The sequence below is a fragment of the Haliotis rubra genome, unplaced genomic scaffold (genome assembly GCF_003918875.1).
Source record: "Haliotis rubra isolate DU_JTF1 unplaced genomic scaffold, ASM391887v1 Scf974, whole genome shotgun sequence".
Taxonomy (NCBI): Eukaryota; Metazoa; Mollusca; class Gastropoda; order Lepetellida; family Haliotidae; genus Haliotis; species Haliotis rubra.
Genome location: NW_025767717.1, coordinates 189,395 through 203,016, shown reverse-complemented (window position 1 = coordinate 203,016; position 13,622 = coordinate 189,395). Strand labels below are relative to the sequence as shown.

Here is a 13,622-nt window from a genome sequence, read left to right as displayed (position 1 = left end):
ATCACAACAAGTCAATGAACAAATAACAGTGTTCAATGTAACAATCAGTACACTGAAAGTGCAATTTTGCCATTCACCCGTTACATATTTGAAACCATAATGTATATATTTGACTAACTAAAACCAAGATACAAAGTATAGCTCCATTGCAAGTGTGAGCAGTATCCACAGTTAAATATAGTTATCTTGGACTTGGTTGACATATCATCAGAGTTTCTACGTTAGTGAATGCACACAAAGTCAATATACTTCCAAAGTGACTTTCGTCTGCTTGTGATACCACTTGTGATGCCACCAATTTCAAAGTGACACATTACACTCCAAATCTCTGCTCTGTCAGGATATCATAAACATTGACGAGAATGTTATGTATATGTTTAGATTTGAGACACCACCCTCCACGTGTAAGTAGAAGTATATGAAAATAGTCATACAAAAAAGAACATTCTTGTGTTTACAAAAATCTCCATCTGATGTAAGACATACAAACATTTTGTGTTCAAAATATATCATGTACAGAAAAAGACAATGTGCAAATAAGAGTGTCCTGTATAATATTCAAGATACTAGACGTAGACATAGACTAGTATGTATGTATGTATGTATGTATGTATGTATGTATGTATGTATGTATGTATGTATGTATGTATGTATGTATGTATGTATGTATGTATGTATGTATGTATGTATTATGCATGTATGTATGTACGTACGTGCGCATGCATGTATGTTTGTTTGTTCAAGGCTACAATCGTGATACATAACATAACTATAATACAAATGTGTACAATAATATTCATGCCATAGTACAGATCCAGTTGGACACCTTTTAACGAAAATACATAGGAAAAAGTACATATGTGAGTTTCTTACCTCACTTCATATTAATTCCATGACATTAACGAACACGAAGTATATACACTTTCAGCATGTGAAGCGTTTTCTTTAGTGGGTCTTCCCATTCGAGGCTGTTTGACGCTTTCTTTCCACTCTCTTTCAACATTGTAGTAAAATATACCCATGCATTTGAAGCAGCATCGCTATTCTTTCACAAAGTAAACGCCAGCTTTAGTGCTGTGAGAGAAAACAATGAACTAACAATGTAGTCAATGCCTATGGTACATGCTACAACTTCACATACTGATTGAAGTACTCAGTCAGAAACGTGTTTTCTTGTCTTGAAGTTGTGTGATGTATGGTTTTGAGTGTAGTGTCCGGACTGTAATGTGTGGATTTGCTAGAGTGTCCTCAAGTAAGCCCAAAAATGCGTTGAGGATCATATGAATGCGTTTCTCTGTGAAACAATCTTTCCGGGCATACAAGACAATGGCTATTGTCTTGGACATTTTCCTGTTGAGGATGTCAAAATACAGTTCTGTGTTAGGGCCAAATAATGCTTTCACCCGAACAGTGGCACCAAAGTCACCTCGCATATCGTTTCCTTCACCCATGTTCCTCATCTCATCAGTCCCAAATGTGACAAAAGACGTCATTACATTGTTGTAGTCATCCTCTGGAAGGAAATGCATCAAATCCCCAAAAGGAAATATTCCATTCTCTATGTACTTTTCAAGCATGATACTGTTCTCTCTGAGAAATGTAACAACTGTCAATTTGCCATCATCTGTTACTTCACAGGACAGTGGTGTAAAATTAACTCCTCTTCCAACAGATGTTGTTAACTTTGGGCTAAAGATTCTTTGATCAACGTATGTTGACATGGCAAATTTCTGACCATTTGCTCTGGTTGACCAAAGAAGTTGAACGAGTCCTACGAGGCACTTGAACCGTGACAACCCTTCTTTGTCAGTGAAAGATTTCAACTTCTGGAACAGGTCAGCTGATATAATTTTCTGTACACTTATACTGTCCATTTGTGGTGTGGAGGACACGGCCCTATCTGCAAAGGAAATGTATGGAACTGTTTCAAGTGTTTTTATCCAAAATTCCTTTATCTGTTCATATCTTGGTTGAAGGATTGTCCTTATTTCTGGACCAATGGGCATATCTGGAGCACTTTGTACATCACTCAGAGACTGTCCCTGTGAGAAAGCTTGACCTATATTCATGAAGTCATTTACGAAGACTGTAATTCCCCGGTGGTCAAAGCCAATTCTGTGAAAGACAATGATGAGATGTGGGGGATTTCCTTTCACAAAGACAAATCGTATTGGTCCTTGTCGGTCAAGATAAAACCGTTCCTCTGTGAGACGTGTTACGTCAGGATGGTTTGTCAGATCACCTATCCTGTAGTCAATATCAGCCCCGGCACTCAGCATTGATTTTCTTGCTTCTCCATTCACATCATGAAAAGTTGTCCTGCAGATTGGGTGTCGTCTGACGTTTTCCTGGAGCATTTTCTTGACAGACGTTGGCTCTAAAACATCAGGCAATTCCACTTCCACAATCAAAAAATGTGATATATGGTTTGGATCTCTCATGTAGTTGTCAAAAACGAACTGTTCACCTGAGGTAAGAACTGAGTCAGATTCTAATGAATATTTGACTGGAAGAGACTGCTCATGTTTCTGATCACCATTCCCTTTGATCATCCATTCATCATAAATGTACTTTGAGATTTGAGTCACCGATGCGTTTTCAACATTCAATTTTGTTGATGATAGCTGTACGTTTGTATCATCCATGATTTTCCCAGTAATTTGCATGAAATTCATTGAGTCAACTCCCTGATCTCTGGTTCCTTGCTCCACATCTAGAGAGGATTCGTCAAGCATAGCTACATCAATAACCACAGCCTTCACGTACTTCACAAGTTTGGCTAGAACATTTTCCTTTGACATTTTCTTCATTTCCTCAAAGTTAAATGTTTCCACATTACTTGGTGAAGCTGAAGACAGTGCTGCCTTAAATGGAGACAAGACCGATCTAAATCGAGACTCCAGCTCCACATTGGTCTCTCTTTGAAGGCTTTGTCCAAATTTTACCAACTGGAGACCGCACATAATGATCTGTGGCTTATTCAACATAAGGATGTGTGTGAGACAGTCAGGTATACTTCTCTTGTGTATCAGAACGTATCCAAACGATTCCATTTGTTTTATATGTCTTTCTTGCAGCATGCCCATATTCAGAGGACCCCAGTTAACAGTCTGACCACACTTGCCATTTTGCCTCCTGACATGAGCTAGGGCATCCATGAATCCATTCCCAGCACCATAGTTTGTCTGTCCAGCATTTCCAAAGACAGATACTACTGATGAAAACAGCACAAAATATTCCAGTGGGAGATGCTCTGTCAGGATATGCAGATTCCAGGATCCAGCAACTTTGGGAGAAGAAGCTGCCTTGAATTTGTCTCTCGTCATTTCTAAAAGAATTCCATCCTTTAGAACAGCAGCTCCAAAGAATACCTCTTTCAAAATATAGGCAGGGAAACGGGTTCCTAGCTTCTTCAAAGCCGATCCTATTTCCTTGATATCTTGGACATCAGCTGACTGAGATGTAACAATGCATCCATACATCTCGGACACATGCTTCATTTCATCTTGTTTGTTTGGATCTGGATTACGTCTGCTGATAATAGTAATGCACCCAGCACCTTTGGATGCCAGATACAAGACACATTCCCATCCTAGTCCTGTCATTCCACCCACAACAAGATACATTCCCCTTCTGTCAAACAAGAGAATCTCAGGTACCTTTAACTGTGTTGTCGTGACGCTGTTGTTCTCTTGCATGTTGAACTCCCATGTTTCTAGGATTTCTGCGATGTTAATAGGAGCACTGTGGTGGTGTTTCAAGGCATTGTCGTTGCAGTCCCTAAACAAAACGCATATCTTTGCGAGATTCTGTTTATTTTTCTTTATCCATGTGTATAGCTTTGGAATATGTTCATCCATTTGACAGAAGGCAAGGAACTCTTGGGTCCTGACAATTGCTATTTTCAGTCTTGGCTTTACAGACTTTAGCAAATTTATCACTTTGAGTGATATCAGCTTCTCTAAGGATATGAGCTGTTCAAGGCAGTCACATGCAAGGACAATCTGTTGTGCTAGTTCTGTTGTAATTTGAGTAGTTGATATGAGAACATGATGTCCTTTGTGGCTTGGTATTTCTTCTGGAGTTAGTAAAGAAACTGTCCTGGTTTGTTTTGACAACAATATGATTTCCATCATTTCTGCATATTTCCTTGTCTGGTGTGAGTAGAGTATAACCACATCTTTCATGCTGCACTCACCACACACTCGCCATAGACAGTACAGCTTCAGCATAAATCCTGTCTCAAAATGACCTCCTAAGTGTTTGACATTCAGTGCAAATTTCATTGGGACATAGTGTTCATATCTCACCTGTTGTGGATAGCAGGTAATGTACATCTTTCTTCTGCTATGTCCGTGTGCAAAGCCAGTTGATTCAAATGTGACTACAGGATTTCCCTTGCTGGTTCCCATGTAGCCTCCATTGTCAAGAGGATACAGAACTTGTTTAGACAGGAATTTAGAGTGAACTGCTACACACTGTGCAGAAAGCAAAATGTCATCTTTGCCCCTTTCTTGCATGTGTCTTGACATTGTAAAGAAAGGCTGTGATATTTCTTCAGAAGAAGTTGAATAGAGGACAGTATCCAGACTGGCAATCTTTCTGTCCAGTCTAAATGGCGGTGTTGAGTTGGGTTCCTTTTGAAACGTCTGTCCATACAATCGTCTATGAAGGCTTTCGATTTCAGCATGACCCTTGACCTTCAAGACTTGCGAGATTTCAGACATTATGATAGTTGCGTCGTATTGGTCCATGTTACCAACATTGAGATCCAGTGATTTTACATTTAGCCTTGTGAATTCCCTCCTGACACATCTGATGTATGCCCGAATACTTTCGTGAATGCAAGCAAGTGCATGAGATTTTCTATCTGGGCTTTGGTAGTCTAATGGTGTTGCCATTGTGACAATGAGCAAGGGTGTCTTGATGGCATGCTGTGACATTTTAAGTATAAGAGATCTTAGAGGCATGATTTTCTCCTCCAATTCTTTCTCCATTTCCATTCCATTGTGAACAAAGTGAGGCTTGGATTGAAACATTACTACTATTCCAGATGACTCTCGAAGGTCTGGAACATAGCTATCGCCATGTAAAATGGACATATGGTGAACTGTCCATGGATAGTTTGGGGTCTTTGACAAAGACATCTCATCACTAAACATAACAAGGTTTGTTATGCTGTCAGAGTCATGCTCAGGATGTATTTCTTCTGCTTCAATTGTGTATGCAACACTCCTGACATCAAACGCGTCTATACCCATGGCTTTCAATGTAAACTTTCCAACGTGTGCAATGACATACCCATCGGTTGTCAGCAGTGACAGGCTATAGCACACATACCATTCACTTTCATGCAATACTTTCAAGTACACAAACATTTTTCTTTCTGTCTTCCTCTTGACTATCAAATGATCTACAGAGTATGGGAGCATATCTTTGATCACTTGCGTGACAGTCGCAGGCGTCTGTAGCATGCCATCTAGTATTGCAGGGTGAAGAATTGTGTGATCTGCTTCTCTCTGGAGCTGAGATCCAACTTCAAGTACAGTGAGGCTTTCTTTTCCAGCTGTTTGGCTGCTTGAAATAACGGACATCATTTCACCGTAGCTGAAACCATTGTCTTCTAAATGTTGATACACTTCCTCTCCACTTAAGTAGTGTTTACATCTTTCTTTGATTGGCCCAAGGTCAACTCTCTCTGGAGGTTCATCCGCAGGTGTTTGCCTTATTATTGCTTCTGCGTGGACTGTCCTTCCATTCTTCAAAACAAATGTACTCAAAATGCTGGAGTCAACTTCTCTGTGAGATTGTTCTATATCCAGGTTTGTCACTGTTCCAGATTTCAGATTGACTGGGCTTCTGAAGGCCACAGAAACATTGATTGTACATAGGTGATATATGTCAATCATTCTTGCTAAGGTAAGTGCGGCCTCAGCATAGACGGCACCTGGTAAAATGATTGTTCGTTTTACTTTGTGTTCAAAAACACTCTTGAATCTCTGAGGATCAATGACTAAGCTTGCTGACTCTGTGTTGCCTCTGATGAACAAATGATCTCCTTCAGTTTCCTTCCGACCCTTTAGCATCTTTTGCTTACTTTCAGACACCAGTAACAGGGGCTTAGAGTTGAAGACATAAGATGGATAGCTTGTTTTTTGCATCTTATCAGGAAAGAAAGTGTCCCATTTGACGTTAACTCCATAGTCATACAACACGATAAGTGACTGGAGAATATCACCGTATCTCGCTTCGGGATGAAGAGAAGGAATGGATGTAACAGAGAGGGTAGAATCTCTGAAAATGTCCCGTAGATGTGATTTTAGTACAGTCCGTGGGCCTATTTCAACAAAAATGTTCATTTTGGATGCTTGTGCGGTGCTTCTGATTGCATCACAAAATCTAACAGGACTTCTTACATTTAGGCCCCAATAGATCTTTGACATAACTGTACTTTCATCCATATCAGGATCAACTGTCGAGACAAATCTGCTTGTCATCTCAGATGTCTTGATATCAGATAAGATTTCATCAATCTGAACTCTTGCTGAGTCCATAAAGTGACTGTGGAACGCACTTGTAACAGGGAGCTCATGAAACAGAGCATTACCACTTGAACAATGCTTCAAATCCTCTTTGACTAACAGAACGGCCCTCTCATCCCCACTGATAGTACACGACACTGGGCTGTAATAAAGAGCTACATCTATCTTGCTCTGAATTTTCCTACAGGCTGTCTTTACTTGTTCTGTCTCAACATTCCGGACAAGCATCATCTTTCCGCCCGTGGCTTCAGCCAGGATCCGAGTCCTGTGGGAGATGACCCTCACAGCTTCATCCAAGGACAGGATTCCTGCAACATGTGCTGCAGCCACCTCCCCAACTGACTGACCTACAACAGCTGCAGGTTTCACCCCCCAGGTTTCCCACAGGTGAGCGAGAGATACCTGGCAAGCAAAAATGGCTATTGGACCGAACAGAGGATCGTTCACATCATCACATTCAAGGAGCCGCTTCATCAGGGACCATTGAACAAACCTGGAGAGGGATTTGTCAATTTCCAAAATGTTTTCCTTAAACTGATCATTGTTGGAGATGAGATCATTGCACATACCTTCCCAGGCTGTTCCCATGCCACAAAAAACAAAAACAACGTATTCTTTTTCCGAAAAAGATGGCTGGTTTCTCTTTTGTAACTCTTCTTGTATTTGAGATATCAGAATAGAATGGTTGTTTGCAAAGAAAGCTTTTCTTAACGGAAAATGTTCTCTTGCCATACATGAAGTGTAAGCAACATCACTGAAAGAAGAACTGTTACCACTTTCAGTGAATTTTGCTATTGACTTGTTTAACGTTTTCTCACTGGAGCCTGAAAAACAAACTGGTAGGGCAATGTCATTCATAACTGGTGTTTCCATTGTAAATGATGTTAACACAGCATGGCTGTTGCTACCCCCAAATCCAAATGAGTTGATACATGCAATCTTTTTATGACGTTTCCAGTCAGTATTTTCCGTTGGTACTACAAACTGAAATCTGTCAAAGTCTATTGCTTCATTGGGCTTGTCAAAGTGAAGGGATTGCACAATGGTGCCGTGTTTCATCATCAACAGGACCTTGATGAGTCCGGCAACACCCGCAGCTGCTTCTAGATGGCCGATGTTGGTCTTCACTGACCCGATGTGGCGCTGGCGTGGATATTTCTCAAAGAAGGTTCCCAGAGCTGAAGCTTCTACTGGGTCACCTCTTTTGGTTCCAGTACCTGAAGAGACAATGTTTTGAGTTGACAACTTTCGACATCAGAGATATGTCATAAAAACATATACATAAGCCACTTGAAGCTAATGCAAGAACAAATATGTCAGTTATGTTTGTTTATACGTGCTGATATCTCAATACTGAATAAGAAATGAAAAATGATCAAACCATTGGAGCCTTTCTGATGGCTCATTAGGAATTCCACAATGAAGGAGGAAAGTACTATTTAAGAAATAACCCTTCTTTGTTTTGGAACACAAGGTATATTTTGGGTCACTGCTGTGAAGCATGCAAGATTTTTGTGTGATACAACAGTATATTTTTTTCTAATAGTTTACACAGAAAAAATAACAAGGATTCCAGATTTCCGAAAACCTACATGAAACTTGGTAATGACAGAATCATGTAGATTTCCGCTCACAGAAACATTGATTGTTGGTTTCAGACAGTTTTCTGTTGCTGAATCAAGGTTAGTTTCAGCGACTGGAAATTGCCAGCAACCAACAAGGTTAGTTTCGGCGACCGACTGGAAACTGCCAGCAACCAACAAGGTTAGTTTTCAGAAATGGAAATTTACAGTAAACTATCATTGTTAGTTTCCATTCCATAAAGCAACTAGAAACTCCATATATATATATATATATATAAATTTCCAAGAATTCAGAAACCTATATTAACCTACGTTAAACTGCCTATGTATTACATAGGTTTCGGTTAAGTGATCTCAGTGTATGTGTAGACCAGAATTCAAATAAAACATTGTGGCACATAAAATAAATTAATTTCAGGAAAACGGAAACCAAAATGAAAGAATATGGAAACTTAAGATTCCACTCAGTCTCCTTAACGTTTTGTTTGGTAAATTTACGGAAAACTGAAACTTACATATTGCTCAGAAACCGATAAGGCTCTATTGCCACCGCCAGCAATATTCTAGTAATGTCACAGTGGTCTGTAAATAATCGAGTCCTTATTAGAGAAGTCACTATATATCTGCAATACTGCTGATGTGACTTTAAAGATAACCTTATTAGACAATCACGTGGTTGGCATCATCTACGTATCTGGGATACAGGGAAATGGATGAAACAAATCAGTGATCCTGCCATTCGAACTCGTAAATAACTGAAGTCCAAATATAACCTTGGTATTCACTAGGGCCCCATACCTCGGGAAAAGACGAAAAAACTCTTACGCATACGTACCATGAGCTTCAATATAGTCTACTTCAGTCGGGTCGATCCCATGCCGTGTGTAGATGTCATTGAGCAGTTCCTGCTGTTGTTTCCCTGATGGTGCTGTGATGGGAGTAACCTGGCGGCCATCTTGATTCAACCCCGTGACAATAGTTCCCCAAATATTGTCACCATCATGCAAAGCCTGAAATATAGAATTAACGGGATTAATGTTGTTGCTTTACTTTGAGGATTGAGGGTTGACATGGTGGTCTCATGGTTATGTCAAACAGATCCGTTACGGCCTCATGTAGGTTATTAATCGGGAATGCCTAGACAAGTGTCATACCTGACTTAGGAGTTTGACGATGATAATTCCACATCCCTCTCCTCTGGTGTAACCATCTGCATTTGCTGAGAAGGCGTGACACTGTCCAGTGGGAGACAACATCTGAGCTTTGCTAACTTGATAAAATATGCTGGGTGAATTAACATGTTCACACCTCCGCAAATTGCAATAGAACAGTCACCTGTAAGTTATAAACATAAACAAAGGTTAAAAAAGAAACACATATATACATATGCACTTGTCAGGCAACATAGGGTGTGAGACTAGTGATGAACAGTGGTCAGCGTTTCTAATATCGAGACCCTGAAATGTAAAGGAGGATAAATGAAAACAGCTCATTACATGTTGACTGATTCTTTCCCTCACATATGTAATCCTTAGGAGACTCGATATCACATAACCTATCTCATTTGTAGATATATAGTCACCTAAGTTTAAATCACTGAAATAGTTCGACTGCCTTTGTTGGTTCGTGCAATGCCACATAATATTCTGTTTCATGGCAGGAGCTGACTACAGTACTACTCTGAATTCCAGTCATGATATTCTGTACCAAGCTGCATTGAGTACCCGTGATGTTATGCTTTACCCACCTCCTCTGATTAGCTTTAATTATCTGGTATTCCCATCTACTCTGAATGCTCGTCATGTGAATCTTCACCCACCTGCCCTGAGTGCCAGTCCTGCCTGGTGTAATGCCACGATGGATGAGGAACACGCTGTGTCTATGGTCATGGAAGGTCCTGTTAGGTTGAACACGTAGGACACCCTGTTGGATATTATAGACCTGGCCTGGCCTGTCACAGTGTGGTTGGTGACGTCTTGTGATTTGGTAGAGATCAAATCCCCATAATCCACCGTCATGGAACCTTTAATAATTTATTTTTACTGTTTAGAACATACAGGTTTTACATATGATTATACACCCTTAAAAAACCCAGAAACGCACAGGCCTTTTCAGCAGTTAATTTCCATATATTGTTTATAGCAATCGTCATTAACACAATTCCTATGTTTGAATCTCGTTAGTCATGCCATGGTTGTTGTGCATTGCTCGCAAACGCATCCCAAAATGGTTTGTAAACGTTTGTCTTTAAATATGAAAACATTACATGAAAAGTGCTTGCAGACAAAGTTTTCCACGTAATGCACGTGCAAAGTGACGGAAACATGAGTTGAGACATCGACTATAAAAGGCCAACCAAAATTTCATTACGAAATTTACGACGTAAACGAAGATACAAAATGCCATTGACCAACATATCGCCATTGAACGATTGTAAGCAGGGGAGTCACAGTCTGTCGTTGCAAGACGTCCACCACAGCACCACAGCACGATTATGGCACCGATATACACGGTTCAATTCGACCAAGATCGTCCCAGAAGTGTTAGACCATGAGTGACCACTTTTGAGGGCCGATTCATCCGGGTGTTTCACCTACGTCACCGATTTGCTACGGCCACTGCAAGACAGGTGCCTGGTCTTTGAAGAATTTGCGACCAAACCATCAGAAATCGTCTGAGAGAAGTGGGAATTCGGGCATATCGGCCAAAAGTTGGACTTGTCCTGACACGACTACACCTACAACGTGTCGTATGGTGCAACATGGTACAGTCATGGAATCTTGGGAAGTGGTGACGCCTTGGGTTCAGCAATGAATCACGTTTCCTCCTGCAACGAGACAACGTGTCTATCGAACCGACGCGAACGTTTTGCGGTGGACTGCATTCGACAGGTGAACAGATTTGGTGGAGATAGCATTATGGTGTGGGTTGCCATGCACTACACGGGTAGATCAGAGCTGTGGTGGTTCATGGCATTCAGCAAACCGCTGAATTCTTGCGACTTCACCTCCTCCCACTTTTTAACCGCCAGAGGGAGCTGTTTTAACACGACAACGCTCGACCCCACACAGCTCGTGTAACAGGTGCGTATCTGGCCAATGCGAACGTCACTAATATTCCCTGGCCTTCCAAATCGCCGGATCTGAACCCGACCGAGCATCTATAGGACGAACTTGATCGACGCGTCCGTAAACGTCACCATCGTCCTCCGATACTCAGAAGAATTCCCCAAGCAAAATCCGACGAATTGTGTAATCCCTTCCAAAGCGAGGTCGAAAAGTGACGGCTGCTAGGTACTGACCTGAACGCCACCTGTTTCCGAGTTTCCTTGATCTATGTTCAAGCTTAAGCGACCTATGTACACTTAAATAGATTTAATGCATCTTATTTCTGGCCCGTGTGTGTCTTTTTTAGATGTATACTTATGCAATACAAAGAACATTTAAGCATATCACTATCACAAAGATGACTGTTTCGAATGACTTATAAAACTTAATGAATGACAACGTCATTATAATCTTAATACTTGACATTGTTGTTGAGTGGTGTTTATTGGTTTATCCAATCAAATTCATGCCTTCACTCACAGGCTTATCGTCCCCTAATTCGACAGTCAATAAATGAAAATGTAATGAGACTAAAACTTTGAGTTGCTTAACTTTTTGTAAAGATTATATATTGAATATGAGTACTAAACAACACACGACTAAAATCTAAATTCCGAACTCTTTGGTACGAACAAACCTATGTAGACTCCCACTTTCTGTCCTGCTATTTGTTGTCTGGTGATGCCGGCGTCCTCCAGAGCCATGTACGTGCACTCCAACACCTGGCGCTGCTGGGGGTCCATCTGGGCAGCCTCGGTTTCGTTGATTTTAAAAAGTTTGTTGTCGAAGTGATCGAAGCTGAAGGATTAAATATCAGTTCTATATTATTTGTATATTCGTACAGGGCACAATGTTTATGTTAGTACAAACTCATACAAAACTTCACCTCGACATTACTTTGTATTGAATTAATAAACGTTTCTCTAAGTATTTTATGCAAGCGTTTTGGGGATGACTGACGTATAATACTTCTGTACTCACTTCTTTAATAGCCCTGCTTTCGTAGCATAGCTCTTCCCTACAGCATTGACATCAGAGTCATAGAAGGCATCCATGTTCCACCTCTCAGGGGGGATGTCAACCACATGGTTCTCTCCCTTTGCAAGGATATCCCAAAATTCCTCCAGGCAGGTGGCGCCAGGAAACCGGCACCCAATGCCAACAATGGCTATTCCATCAGCCATTGTTCAATATGGCAAGTTCCTGCTTTAATAAGAAGTAATAAATTAAAAAGTAAGTTTGACATTGTTCACCGAAACTTTTGGAAATATTTGTTATATACAGGGTATAGGACAGCCTGTGGCGGCCTTTGGAGAATGTAGTAGAGTGTCATGGCATACCATATTTCATGTATGAAGTAATGGCTTCAAATGTACATGAAACCATTTCCATTTCAATGTTATAATGTTACTGTTGACGGCCGACAGAAAACGCCAAATATGGGCAACTTATGTTTAACATTTCTTTATGGTTTTGGCTACGTCTGGTTTGCACAAGATGTAGGTGATACTAATCTTTTCGTTTATATGTTCAGTCAAAGGGTCTTTGACTGTGCACTTCGCGAGATCACATCACATCACATGAATTCATTTTGTCTCATAAATTCAATTTAATTTCTGAACAGTATCTTTTAAATAGTAATATTTGTGAGTATAAACAACTGCTAAATTAAGAATTGGTCATAACACCCTCAGTGTCCAGTTGGTCCGCAGAGGCTTATGAAGCTGTAATGATCAAACTGTTTTGAGTAAGCATTGTAATGAAACTGAAGACGAAATACATGTTATTTACCGCTGTGTGATCTACGATCGTGAATGGAAATATTTAATTCCCAGAACTGCAAATGATGATTACTATATGTTACAAAGAATATGTCAACATGTCCTGTTAAATAATGCCAGGTTCCTGAATTATATCTTAACAGTAACATTAAGTTTTTGTTATCCGTTATGAAATAACGTTCTTTATCATCTAACTTGTAAACCTTTTTCTGTAAAACTAGGGATGGCCTTCATGCAAATAAACGCTGTCTGTCTGTCTGTCTGATTTCAGAATATTTGTTTGGAAATGCTGGCTAATTGTGCTTATACTTACAGTCAGTTGTATTTGTCCGGATATCTTGTTTTCGAGAAACCTACCACCTGCATGGTTATGTTCAATAACGTCAGGGTAAAAATAAATGAACACTAAATGGATAAACCCTAAAATTACTGACTAAGGAGAAACATGGTTTCATTTTATTTTTTTAAAATCATAATTGAAAAACAACAGCGACTACTTCAAGTATAGGTTGATGAAAAAGACGTTTCGACGCATCCTGACGACAAAACATTATTCTAATAAATTTATTCCTTTTAATTTACATAAATCTTTAAATACATTGTTAAAGT

At 40.1% G+C, this 13,622-nt stretch overlaps 1 protein-coding gene across 1 annotated transcript; it reads right to left on the bottom strand.

Annotated features, from left to right (window-relative positions):
- Window positions 1-1,157: 1,157 nt before the first annotated feature.
- On the bottom strand, window positions 1,158-12,436 carry LOC124265364 (hybrid PKS-NRPS synthetase pytA-like). Its single transcript, XM_046700137.1, is given in 7 exon segments — window positions 1,158-7,759; window positions 8,961-9,135; window positions 9,280-9,410; window positions 9,413-9,460; window positions 9,945-10,148; window positions 11,870-12,030; window positions 12,214-12,436. Coding segments are annotated over 7 exon segments (7,524 nt in total). The 5' UTR covers window positions 12,417-12,436.
- Window positions 12,437-13,622: the final 1,186 nt, after the last annotated feature.